Source organism: Coturnix japonica, chromosome 2 (assembly GCF_054131305.1).
Source record: "Coturnix japonica strain WE chromosome 2, WE-NBRP24, whole genome shotgun sequence".
In the NCBI taxonomy this organism is placed as follows: domain Eukaryota; kingdom Metazoa; phylum Chordata; class Aves; order Galliformes; family Phasianidae; genus Coturnix; species Coturnix japonica.
The window spans coordinates 40451961-40465672 of NC_140664.1; the positions used below are offsets into that span (position 1 = coordinate 40451961).

The 13712-nt window shown below is 45.1% G+C and overlaps 1 protein-coding gene across 2 annotated transcripts in view; it reads left to right on the forward strand.

Annotated features, from left to right (window-relative positions):
* Positions 1-3888: 3888 nt before the first annotated feature.
* Positions 3889-13712, forward strand: part of CDH2 (cadherin 2) — a 113615-nt gene continuing 103791 nt past the window's right edge. Inside the window, exon 1 of one of the 2 annotated variants that reach the window (XM_015855460.3) lies at positions 3889-4147. In XM_015855460.3, the coding sequence (XP_015710946.1) occupies positions 4073-4147 (75 nt within the window). In that variant the 5' untranslated portion in view covers positions 3889-4072. Of the gene's footprint in view, positions 4148-4412; positions 4706-13712 lie in introns of those variants that run through there. The other variant, XM_085537479.1, reaches the window with a different exon arrangement.

The window sequence follows — 13712 nt, forward strand, 5'->3', positions numbered from 1 at the left end:
GAAGCTCTCCAGACCGAAGAGTTTGCAGGCACTGAGCAGTGATGCTGAATGAGCTTGGCTATGCTGATTCCCAAATCATCAAACATAGGGTATAGACATAAAGCAAATTATACAGTATGCAAATATGTAGTATATCAGCTGTATTACACATGCTCAGCTTCTTCTCCATAGAGAAATCCTTTGCAAAACGTACTAGCAATTAACACAAATATAACTGGTGGCAGTTACGATTTAGCTATCAGAAAAAGAAGAAAACACAGCCTCTTTCACTAAATCATACACATTATACTTAATATACATATGACAGAAGGAGATTAATGATGTTGTGAGTTACAGTGGAACTGCTACATACAGTTTCATCTGCTACATGCTGCTTTTATCCTAACCAAGACCACTTTCCAATTTGAGCAGAGCAGCCCACAGACTGCAACACCCTTGGATACTTTTCCATATCTTGCACAGTCTTCATACAAGAAAGGCTGGAGAAACACGCACAAAATCCTGGTTAGTTCATAGTATGTGCAGCCTTCTTGTGTCATAGTAAGAAATCACCCCTATTATTTCCAGTATCGTGATAAAGCTGCACTAAGAACTGAATGCTTTCAGAAGTAATCAGGATTGCAGGGAAAGAGGGAACTATTAATTAGTGCTTTGCTGCTGGTTTTGTTGTTGTTTTTTTTATCAAACAGATACTTTGCGGTATGCAATGAAAATAAGAAACGTGGGTAAATTAATATACTCTTAGTCATTTTGCTTGTTGTATTTATCCTTCCATTATTAATTCTAAATAATGCAGTATAGCCTCCACCTTGTACATACGTAGGCATATGAACAGCGGGATGCAGCGTGTAGTACGATGGAATTTTCTGAGATCATATGTATAAATGTTTGTCAGATCAAGGCCTAAACTGTCAGTAAGGTGCTTAATTTGAATAGAGGAAGGAGGCAGTGGCAGTACCTGGCAGATTAAATGTATGGATCAGCTCACGAGGGAAAAGTTCTTTTATTTTTCAAAATATTTGAAGCCATGAGCTCTCTACTATGTTCCAAATTGAAAACATTTGTGTGTTTTCTTTTTTTACAGAATTTTTATGAACCTTAGGAACGAAAATTAATTTGGACAAGTTGAAAGAGAGACTCAACTCCATGACTAACATGGGAATTACCCTAATCCTCTCTTCAACTTAATCATAGAATTTTAACAAGGTTTTTCTGGAAGCCCTTGAGATCTCCTAGGTTGAATGTTAACGTGTCCATTATTTTTCCACTGCTTAGAACACACTCATAAATGCAATCTGTGGCTGAGTTATGAGATAAACCCTTCGAGCTCTAAATCAGTTGTTTGAATCTTGGCCAGAAATTGTCTCCATTTGCATGATATATATGAAAAGGGCTGATGATCACAATCTAGTTGTCAGTTCTGTTGATGATCTTAATCTAGCACCAATTCTAACTCCTAAACCCCAGCTATACCCACTTGTTACTACTTTACTTCTGAAACAAGCTGTTCTCTATGGGGTCATGCTGCAGAAGAATAGCAGAAGCCCCAAGGAGACATCTATATTCATGAGCAACTCACAGGTTTCTGCTCTGCTCTGCTCTCACTCTTAACATGATTTTGTGCAGAGTTTATACCACAGAAAGTGTAACCTATCCCTGCTCTATTGGATTCTCTTGATCACAGCACCCAGAACCAGGAAAGTCCATGAGCAGAACACTTTTGGTTACAACAGTGTAATAGAGGAAAGCCACCTGGTTAGTAGAAACCCATTCAAGGCTAAAAGATTCAGTAAAACAATGTTGGCGAGAGCAGTTTTTCTTCCCCTGGTTAGTATTTCTGCTAAGAAACCTAAAGGCAGTAATAGAGCTATAAGAAGCATCAGGCAGAACACAGAGCTTTTCCAGGCCTTAAGGATGGATGGGCTGAGGGAGTAAGAGGAGCCGGTCTCCTCCAGCTGATGGGTAATTATGCTCTTTGGACTGCTTGTTTGTGGCATTGTTTATATGGTATGCTTTGCATTTTGTAGCATCCTTGTGAGAGTAAAGAAATGGTCAAACAGCATAGTTAATTAACGCTGTTATTCATATGTCTACCTACCCGAAAATACAAAGAGGAATCTGTTACTGAGGGAAAGTCAGCGTTTCAAAAGCAAATCCGAGCAAAAGCTCAGGGTAAGCCACAAGAGTGTGTGCTCTATCAGGTGCAAACTCAGGGAACTCACCACTGTACGAAAACACAAACACCAGCAGCAGCAGCTTTCCAGCTCACTTTCCTTCCATCCTAAACTGCGTTTGAATCCAGAACCGCATTACCAGACTCCTCTTCCCTCCTTTATTGCTCATCACAACTCTTGGCTTCGATACAATTTCATGGGCTACAACTTTAAGAAAGCGCGGGGCTAAAGGTGGGGGGGGGGGGGGGCTGATTTTCCTGTCGGGGCTGTCCCTCCTCACCCTAGCTCCGTTTGCTTTTTAATGCCTCCAGGTGGGCACGGTTCTCCCCGGGCTCGGGGCTGCTGTAGAGCTGCGGTCCGGCAGGCGCTCGGTTCGGGTGCGCGGTACCGGTCCCCGGTGTTTGCTGTTATGCAGCTCGTGGAACCAGCATCGTGCGAGTGTCCCCGGTAAAACGTAAAAGCAAATCTGCTGTTTTCTTTCTAAACAAAAGCAGGGGAGGGAAAGAAAAAAATAAAAAGGCAGGCTCTGAGAGTGTTTTTTCTCGGAAGCTGAAGTGTAAAATAAGGTGCTTTAAAATAATGCACCATTTTGAATCAACACTTGGCGAGATTGCGTTCCTAGGAATGCCTACAAATCCTCCCCTTATTATGTCCCAGGATGGGAGCTGCGATGCATGGACACAAAACAACTTTGCTCAGTGACCTGTGGGCGAGGGAAGCTCCTTGCCAGCTCCGCCACTGACCCAGCACTGATGGTCGCTGCTGTGACTGGTCGCTCAGCAGCGCTCCCCGTTTCCCGTTAAGCACGCTGATATTTTTTGGACGCGCGGACCGCAGCGCCGGCCAAAGCCTTTGAAAAACATCGGCTGGTAAATTCGGCAGGTAGTTTGGAATAGGAAGGAAGAAGGAAGAAAGAGGAAAAGAGAGGGGAGGAGTAATAGAAATAATAAGCGACCTCCTCAGCAGCAGCACCGGAGCCAAACTTGGGACGCCAGCAGCGCCCCGCAACCCCAGGGAATGACACCCCTGGGTCCTCCCCCTCCGTCCCTCCCCCTTTCCCCCCCAAACAATCGCAGCGAGGCAAGTTAGGAGCGTTTCTGTAATTATTTTTCTCTTTGTTCCCGTATTGCTGGCGCTGCGGGGTGCCCCAGCCCCGTGCCCGCTCCCTGGAGCGAGGCGGGGCAGCTCCATTGGTCGTAGGGAGCGGCAGCGCCCGGCGCGCACACACGCACAGAGGCTGCTCGGTATTGTTATCATCGTGCTTCGGCGGAGGGTTCTGCGTGCAGGGGGAGGGGTGAAGGGAGGGAGGGAAGAAAGAGGCAGAGAGAAAGTGGAGACGGAGCATGCAGCAGGGCTGGGGCCGGGGCAGCGGCGGGGCCGGCACGCCCGGGGCGAGGCGCTGAGCTGAACGGAGCCGGGGAGCGGAGCGGGGAGGAGAGGGGCGGGCACGAGCCGGGCGTGGGGACGGCGCCGAGGACTGCCGAGCCGCCGCCGCACCGGCCTGGCAGCAGCAGCAGCAGCAGCTACTTCTTTCTTATCTCGCAGCCTTTTGTTCGCCCATCCTCCTCCTCCTCCTCCTCTTCCCTGCCCACCCTCTGCACCGCGGAGGGGGCTCGGCAGAGAGAAAAGCAGCCTGACCCGGAGCCGAGTTTCCCCCCCATCCTCCGCCTCTCTCCGTCTCTCTCTTCCCCCGCTGCATCGCTGCCCATGAGCTAGAGCGGCAGGCGGCAGCCAGCGCCGCGGCACCGGCTCGGGCAGGCGGGGACAGAGCGCAGCCCCGGGAGCCGCCGGCGCCCGATCCTCCCTCCGCTCCCGCCGCACCCCTCGCCCCTCTCCGGGGCTCCAGCCGCGCTCCAGGACCGCCGGGGGCCGCCCCGCCGCCGCCCCTCCTCGCCTCCATGTGCCGGATAGCGGGAACGCCGCCACGGATCCTGCCACCGCTGGCGCTGATGCTGCTGGCGGCCCTGCAGCAGGTAAGCACCGGCGGCGGCGGGCGGGGAGCGGGGCCGGGCTGCGGCTCTTTGTTCCCCTGCGGGCGGCGGTGCCCGGGGAGAAAGAAGCCGGCGGGAGGAGCGGCGGGGCGCGGGCGAGGCGGTGGTGCGCTGCCGGCCACCTGCTCGGGGCTGGGGGGGGGGAGAGCAGGTGCGGAGGGATGTGCGTGTGTGTATGGGGAGGGGCAGGGGGGTCCGGTCCTAGTTTTGTGGGCGGAAGAGGGGGTCTCTCGTATGGAGAGTGGGGGAGAAAGTAGCGGAACAGACACGGTGCGGTGTAAGGCACAGAGAGCCCCGCGTCCCTCCAGGGCAGGTGGGGCTTTGTAGCCCGGCCGGCCTCGCCGAGAGGGCACTGCGCTCCGCCGGCTCCGTGCCCGTTAATCCTTTCCCGGGAAGAATTTAATCACTCGCCGCCTCCGTGCGGGCGCCGCTCGCTCACCCACATTGCGTGTAACGGGAATTTCCAGCGGGACGAGACGGGGCTCCCGAAGTCTGTAATGTACGGCCGGAGCCCCTCCGCCCGGCCCGGGAGAGCTCGAGGTGCGGGGCAGCGCTCGGAGGGAAAGCGGGACCCGGGCCGGGGCAGGTGCCGGGCGGCAAGATGGATCCCGCAGAGAATGGATCCCGCTGGGCTGCCCTGAGCGCCGGGGGGACGCGGTAGGAGCGGGTGGTGGCCGCTGTCCCCCGGCTTTGTGCCGGCTGAGCCCAGCGCGGGGGGCGGAGAGGGCGGTAAATCTGAGGGACAGATGGCGCAGATCATCGCCTCTTAATGGTATTTACTGTCGGGGCATTTCTGGCGGGTTAGGGGAGAGGCCGGAGGCCGGGCCGGCGGCGGGGACAGGGCCCCGGGGCGCTGCGGCGGCCTCCGCCTCCCGCACGGGCCGTAGCCGGCGGCCCCTGTCCATGGTGAGCGGCTGGACAGGAGGACCCGCTTGACCCCCCCTGCGATCCTCGGGCGTCCCAGCCGCTCCCGGGGCTGCTGGCTGGAGGCAGGCAGCGAGGTGAGGCGGATTTCAGCTCCGGCCCTCAGAGGGCACAGGGCACGAGGCTGTCTGTCCGTCTATTGCGATGGAGGAGCGTCCTGTAGGGCTTGAGTGACTTCCATGATAGCAGCCACCCTGCTCAGAAACTTGTGATGTGCCACTTTAGCTTTGTTTTATGCTTGTTTTTTGCCAGTGTGGAACACAGACTCCCCAAAACAGTACGGACTGATTTTCAGTGCTGTTTATCGTGCACGCTTTCAGTTCTGTGCAGACTTCCCTTCTCAGTGACTCTTCAAAGCCCACGTTCTGTGCTGAGCCTTTATTCCATCTTTTTTCCTACCCGGGGCAGGTTGGAAATGAAGCGCGAGCTGTGAATTGGGGACAGGAGGGAGCCTCACTGCTTTCATGCATCACTCAGTGTCAGCGGCACGTTACGCTTGGGGAATCCAATTTCCCCCTTGTTTGGGTATCCATTAAATCAGGTTAGGACTGATTTTTAATAGTGTGTAACAAAATTGGAACTTGGGTATGAAATCAGATTTATAGACCTGGGTCTGTACAGCACGTTATTTATTTATTTTTTCCTTTCATGTGTACTGCAAAGAGCCCTCACGAACAGAATGCAGTGGGAACTTTTATTTCCTGCTTTGGTACCTGCTCCGTTTGCTTTGTACAAGGTTATCTGTTAAAGCTTCTTCTGCAGTGTTGAACCTTCCAGCTTTTTCCTGTCTCTTTGCAACACAAGAGCTCTCTGCCTTTATTGTCTGAAGTTATCGATCACTCATTTTTCATCAGTGATGTGGAAAAGCAGTCATGACGGAATGCTTGATCATAACTGGAAGCTTGTTTTAAGTCGGATCTGTGGGTTCTGTGTAACGTTCAAGAAAAAGGGCTTTAGATTTCTGGTGATGTATAATGCACATGGGATGCGAGAGAATGTAAACTGCACTTGATTTTGCTGATCAGCCAGTTCAGTGTGAGGCTGGGAGCACTGTGTAAAGAACCCAGGAGAGGGTAGGATAAAAGAAGCGGTATCTGCTTTTTTGCCCCAAAACATCGTCTGCTTCTGGAACAGGGATAACAACAAAACAGAAGCAGAGGAGGAGATGGTTTGAGTATTGGGTTAATGGGAATAAGACTGAGATGAGTTAAAAATGAACTAGAAAAGGGAATAGAAATGAAGTGCTGAAAAGGGGAATCATTTTTTCCTTAAGTACAAGGTGATGGGACCACTCCATGGGTGTTCTCCATTTCTGAATCAGGACAAATAATAATGCGATTATAGAGCCCTGCGTATGTACAAGTCTGGTTTGAATTCGAATTATGATGACAGGGGACATAAGTTATTACTCCCTGCAGGCAGTTTTGGTCTTATTCCAGGTCTTAGCAAATGTATCCAGGTGATAAAACTGCTGCCCTAAATGACATTCCTGTTAAGCTGCTTCAGCTGTGAATTCAGTGATTGAGTTTCTTGTCAACCAGACCAGTCTTACCTCCAGCACTGGTCTCTGGCAGATTGGGGTGAGACACATGAATGCAGTTTTGCGCAGGAGGAGCACTGGGATCTTTTATTCAGAATGTATCTCATAACACACGTGTCTGAGACATTTTTTTAACCAAACTATTTTCAGTAGGATAGTAGATACGTGATGGTATAAGAACTAAAATGAGTTTGAGGGCGTCTGTCTTAAACAAATCAGACTCGAACATCATTATTCCTTTGAAAGTGAACTGAATGTGTTTTGTAATGCATTTCATAAGCCCTGGAACAGAACACTTAGGTGAGTGGCTCAGCCTTTATGGATCTTTCTGTCCTGTTTTTGCTTCACTTTCAAAGAATCTGAGAAGTTAAATGTGGCAGGATGCTGCAGCAGAGAGCTCTCTGCTCCCTGTCTGTCTGGTCTAGGTGATAGTGGAGCCACTTGATACAGCCTCAAAATTCCAATACCTTCAGAATGGAAGGAAAAAAAAACACAAACATATTTTTGGAAATCCTTCTTAGGATATTAAATTGGATGCATTATTTTAAAACATACAATAATACAGAAAAAAGACTTTTTCTGTAAACTGCTTTTTCTGTCTTATAGGACAGATGTCGCTGAAGTAGGCAATGAATTTTTGGAATGGAAATCACTGGTTGACAAAACAGGAAATACTTTTGTTTTCTTGTTCTCTGAACAGGTATCGTAGCAAGCTCATAAATGTGTGATGCCAATGTAACAGAAGATACATGTTCTCTTGTACTGTCAATTGATGTTTTTCATTTTAATAAATGATGTGTGTTTTCTAGAAAGCCTTCTACTGCTCTCTTCCTTTGCATGTAGTACTGCTACATAAGCATGCAATTTAATGTGCTATAAAGAAAAGTCACTTAAATTTGTGGGGTTTGTTGCACCTGTTTTCAAATATCGCCCTGAGCTGTCATATATTTGAACTACATCTAGTTAAGAAAGTGTAATTCGAAAACTACCATCTATTGTCGTCTTCTGCTTCCAGAAGTTGGAGGAACTCCCAGAAACATCACTGGAAAAACCCTGACATGTCCTATCTTAATTATTTTCAGTGACACTTTTATGTCAGTAATTTCAATTATTGATGTTTTTAATAACTGAACGCATAAGAAAATTTGTTTTTTATAGTAGTATAACCAGTAAATTTTAGTCATATAATATTTAAAAATAGCCTGGGGAAGTTGTGAATCAGGTTATTTTTGCTCACTGCAGACTGTCTTGCGTAAGGGACTTCTTGTCATGTGGCAGCAAGCAGGAACTGTTGAATGGCTTTTCTTGCCTGAATGAGAGGATCATCTACTGGTTAAACTCCTAGTCTCTCACTGTTCTTTTTCTTTTCTGAATGCTTATTGTTTTATTTACAATAATTTGTTAAGTTTAAATAGCATGTGGTTGAGTAGTTCACCAGCTACCAGACATTTGGATAAGAATTTTATACTTTAAACAATATACATGTACAATACATCAATTTGCTCATCTAAGAATCTGAATCTCTAATGTATCATGGTGCTTTATATGTATTTATTTTTAAGCTTTTTTTGCTGTTGTTGTTACAAAGCATAAGAGAAGCCTATAGTGTCATAGTAGATGCACTTCATTTATCTACTACCTCATTCTTTCCAGTTGCATGTGAGGTGGAATGGGGCAAATCCCATAATGAACAATGAAAGTAAAATAAACACTGAGCGTCTTTTGCGGTAGAAATTACCATTTTTTATAGCAATTTTCCTCTCCGTTCACTGAAGTGATGCTTGTTGCTTGGTCACTGGTTGCCCATACCAAGCAAAAGTAAGTTTGTCTAGATCAGAGAATCATTTCAGTTAAGAAGGGACCCTTAAAGGTCAAGTAGTCCAACTCTGTTGCAGTGAGCAGAGGCATCTACAGCTATGTTAGGTTGTTGACTGTCCTGTCCAGCCTGACCTTGTACATCTCCAGAGATGGAATATCCACCATCTCTCTGGGCAGCCTTTTCCAGTGCTTCTCTGCAAGAGAACTTCAGGAAAATAGGTGGTGAGCATTAATTTGGGATGAGTTTGAGGAGGATCTGTGTCTTGCCAGAGAGCTTTTGTAGCTTATGGCTAATGGGAGAAGGTCCTTCCTCGTCTGAGTGGTGGGCTGTGTTCCAGCTCCCTTTCTTGTGGCAGCAGATCAGTGGATGACCTAATCTGCGTGATTCATAATTTGATTTGATCCTGCAGTTCTCACTGAAAGATCATGGGAGCTCTGTCTGAATAAAGAGGGGAAATTAGGCTTTCTATTTTTAAATGACTTATGAAAACAGATACAGCAGCTTCCAAGATGGAAGGTATATCACTGCCAAGTCTTTTCAACGGTTCACTTAAACTATTTGGTTTTAGTCAGTATTCATGTATTTAATTAAATATCATATATCCAAAAGGCGCGTTTATCCTCTCCTCTAGGCACTCCTTGACATATTTAAAAAATATATTTTTACCAACAGACTCGCCTAGGGACTCCTCCATTCCTTATAATTAGCACATAATTATCACCCAGCAGCTGAAGACATAGTTAAAATTTTGTGATCCCCCGAAAGAGTTCTTCCAGATAGGCCATGCAAGGCCTCCCCTGAAGGTCAGAAAAGCCCAGAGCTCTTCTGTTTGTATATCAGCAGCAGTTTTCACGGGCAAAGATGCTGAATGCAGACAACCTTTATCATCAAGTCAGAGTGAGGAAGAAATTGGGATAAGTAGTCAAATATAGGGCTGGTTTTAAATATTTATTTTTTGATTACAGAAATGTGACCTGGACGTATAAAAATTCCATTTAATTGTGGCATTTCAGTTGAAATTTTTAGTCTTTTTCTTTTTTTCTCTGATAGGAACTGTGGCTTGCTTGGAGAGCCATGTGTTAGAAGATGTGAGGCTCCGTGTTTTCCTTGATGGAACAAGAAAGTCCAAGCCAGATCAGAGCTTTGTGTTGTATCACATACGCCCATAAATGTCTCCATATTTAGAAAAGCAAATGAACAGCACTTGTTTCTCAGCTGAGCTTAACAGAGGAGGCTATGAGCATAGTTTGTGAGACTCTGGATTGCAAACAAACCAGTGGTAGTTTAAGGCAATTTGTTTGAGAACAAATGATAGTGTAGAAGTTGTAGATCCCCTTACTCTGTGAAGTATTTGAAAGCTTTGAGTATTGGTCTAAGAAGCTGCACTTTCTGGTTTGAAATTTGGTTCATGAAGTGAAGCACTAATGTGAGTTGAAGGTGCTGTAATGAGAACTGCTTCTGGTGCCGCTGAAATAGAGGTAACTGGATGACATCTGGGAGAATTTGGTCTGGCCCTGGCTTAAGGAACCTGCTGGCTTCCTGAACAGTCTGAGTGAAGGGCACTTTTATTTCTATCTGATTGCAGTCCACAGTTTTAAACAAACTCTACTTGACTGTATTTACTGGAGTACTGCTTGGCTCCCTTTAGTTGTGTGGAGGTATAAACTGCTGTGGCTCTTAGCAGTAAGTCAAAGATTAAGAGAGAAGCTTAACGTTTTCAAGTGTTGCATCTAAAGCATATTAGAGATGATCCTGCAGGATATCTTTCATGTTCCTGTTACTTTATGGTAGTGAGTAGAAGCTTGTCATAAAGTAAGATCCACCTTGTGCAGCATATCGCATTGTGCCAGATGATGTGTTTACCCAAAACTAAAAATGGTTAAAACAATCTCTGGAGTTATGTAAGTTGTGAATGAATGTTGGGTACAATTTTGGCCTTTAAATTAATGAGGAAACACCCAGTCTTTAAACACAGGCACAGATGTTTCTGTGATCTGTGCTTAAGTTTAATATTACTGTCACAATTGAAAATTAATGTTGCTTATTAACGAGGGAGAGCTCAAATACCCAGTTCCTGCTCTGTCGTATGTGTAATTATGTAAGACTTTGTTTTGAGCTTCACACAATAATGCCCTGCGAATTGGCTGGACTTGGCAATTAGCAGCTGTAATACATCCAATTATAAGCGTGTGGTATGGTATTTTCTCCAAGCATACCCCTCCATTTCTCGTTTTACGACAGTCTTATTTTCCTATAGGAATAAGCTATATTCAGCATAAAAGAAGGAAGTCTTTCAGAAACAAGTTCCCTCGCATTTTGTTACAATCAATATTAAGAAATCTAATGTTGTGGTACATACAAATGCAAACAGTGCAAAAGCAGAGACTTTGATATTTCAGATGAAAAGATACCGCTGAACTCCAGTGGTGTATGGCATATGCACAAGGAACAAGACCAACCCTGTTTGAAAGCAGTCTTTAAGAATCCAATTCGGCAAACATAGGATGCGTGTTGCGATATGAAATTGCTTCTACAGTCATGTGGTGAACTTGCATTTTTAAATAGGTGTTTCCTTACAGAACTGCATTTTAAATGTGACTGCGTCTTAGGAAGTATGGAAATTGGAGAGAGCTATTAGTCTAGAACCATCAATGTTAATGAAACAGTCCTGTCTGGTTTTATTCTTATTTCCATTTACAGTCTTTTCTCAAGTGTGAAGCCTACATTGTTGGATTAATGTTACTGGTGGTGTTTTAGAAAAACATCTAAATATGATTCCTCTACTTTAGATGGTCATGGAGGGTATTTAATCAAGTTAGGGTACAACTTTGAATCTAAGCCCCAAATTTCTAGTTGTGAAGCTAAAGTAACTGGAGGGGCAGGGTACAAAAACAGCAGGCTCAGCTGTTACATCAAAATGACCTGTTCTGTTAATTAATTCAATAATAAGTTTTGACAGAGGGCTTCAGAGGTATGTCATTTTGCTTCATGACTGCAGCGTGTCTTTCACATTTAGTCTGAAATGTGTAGTACCAAGTTTTATATGCATGACCTTAACAAGTTTGAGTAGGCCTTAGCGTCTGGTGATAACTGCATAATGTGATGAATGTTATTAAAAATGACTGAATTAGCTATAAGGAGAAGCAAAATAGTTTTACAGTGGTAACTATTTTGCTTTTGCAGAGTCTGCTAGTAATTTAGAGAAGGATTTTCCATGTGCTGATCTTGTTCAAAGTTTTGTAACTCTGTTAAGTACATTCTGTATGAGTACAAGCTGAGGTAATTGCTTTCCATCTTAAAAGATAGCTTTTCAGTAGCGTCCTTCTGTAGATGGATGTACAACTAATATTATCTTGTGTTCAAAATAGCCTTGAGAATTGTACTAATCACAATAAAATCCTGTAAATTACAGTAACGTGCCCCCATAATCTTTGCTAGCTTTCCCCTTTTGCCCTGGATAAGGGGATAAAAATATTCCAGCACTGTTTTTTGCTTCAAGTTAAAATGGTTTAAGTCTTGCAGTGCTTTCAGACTGAACTTGATGTGACCCTCTGTGTCTGAAGCTACAACTCCTACTTAATTCAAAATGCTTAACATAGGGTGATTAAGAAATGCTGGAAATTTAAATTCTCCTTTCCCTTGTGTTTTGATTCTCAAACAGTATTTACAAAGGACTGTTTTTGGAGAGCAGAGTACAGTCTTTTGTCTCCAGATAAAATTGATGGCTGCAAATGAAAGAACAAAGAAGGCTCTCTATTCATGTCCCCGCGTCTTTGTTTCAGTGGGCATTGTTTCAGTTTATAAGAGTTGTTTAGTACATACAGATTGTTGGGAAGGCTGAAAGATTCCCAGGCGCATCAGAGCGGACGTGTTACAGAATCCTGTTATCTCCTCAGCTGCCCACCCAGGACCTTTATTGTTTCAAGGATAACATGAAAGGTTATTATTGTTTTTTAATCACGTTTGCTTGGAGGTTATCTTCTACGCAATAGTTTAAACAAGTCTAAGTACTTTTCTTTCAAATTATTGAAACTTTATAAAGCCTGTGATTTGATTCTAAAGCCGAGGAAATTGGCAGCTGGAATCATAGTTATTTTTTTATTTTTACCATCTTTTTATCTTTTTTAAAAAAAAATCAACATTTGAGTGGGCTGTTGAGGCTTAGCTGCAGACCCAGGTTCCAGCTTTGCAGTTTGCATTGCCTCCTTCTCATTTAGACTTTGTTCCTTTTTATGATTACTTTTTTTCATTGTATTTCATCTTAAGGTCCCCATATTTAAAAAAAAATAAATAAAAAATACATAAAAAGAGTTAAGTCTCAGTGAAACCAGTGCCACAGCTTAACTGGGCTCTTGGTAATTAATATTTCTCTTGCTGGGTGCTTACTTAGACAGCTTACTAATTTGGAGGTAGGTAGCAAATTTTTGTTCTTGTTGCTGATGTGTTGAGCTGCTTAGAAAGGATTGGTAAGCATAAGTGCATCTGGCTGTGTTGCGAATCCCTCCTTGCATTAGCAATAAAATTACTCTAATAGGAGCTGGCATGCTGAGCATGGCCTTTGCATGTCAATGGAGAGCGAGCACTTCTACTGGGTCCTCTTGTGTGGTTCTTGTCACTGCTGTTCCACATCTGTAATGCTCTCATGGACTGCGACTACTGGTTCCGTAGCAGTATCAGCAGGGTGAAAGCCAGCACGTTTTTGGTGCTGTACTTTTGCTCGTCTTCAGTGCAGGTTCAGCTTGCTGCCTTTGCTCTTGAAGTGCCACCAGTGGGCTGTCCACTGACTGCATGCCAGCGCGTGCTGCCTGCTCGCGTTTGCCACCGTAGTGGTTTGGATGAGTGCTCCCTAACCTGCCTCTGTCAGAAAGGGATTTGGTTTACAGATGATAGGCAGTTAAAAGCGTGGAAGCTAATCTCAAAAACTGTGATTGCACTAAGAGACAGAGTGGTGACAGATAGCTGCGTGCTTGAAAAATTCCAGTGGAAAGTGCTGATAAACCTGTAGGCAGACTGTGGGTTATGGCTGCAATCCTCTTGCCAAGCTGAGCTGGACCAGGCACACAGCTGGAACATTTCTGTGCACAACCTCCAGACCTAGTGAAATTTCTCTTCAAACAGGTTGCACAGCCACTGTGCAGTATGGGAATGCTTCTCCTCTGTGCACGTAATGTGTGAGCACAGAGCTTCGGATATAATTGCCTGATGCCCCAAGTCAGTGCTCTGATCCTTGGGAATGTAGTAAACTGGAGTAGCACCATCATCTT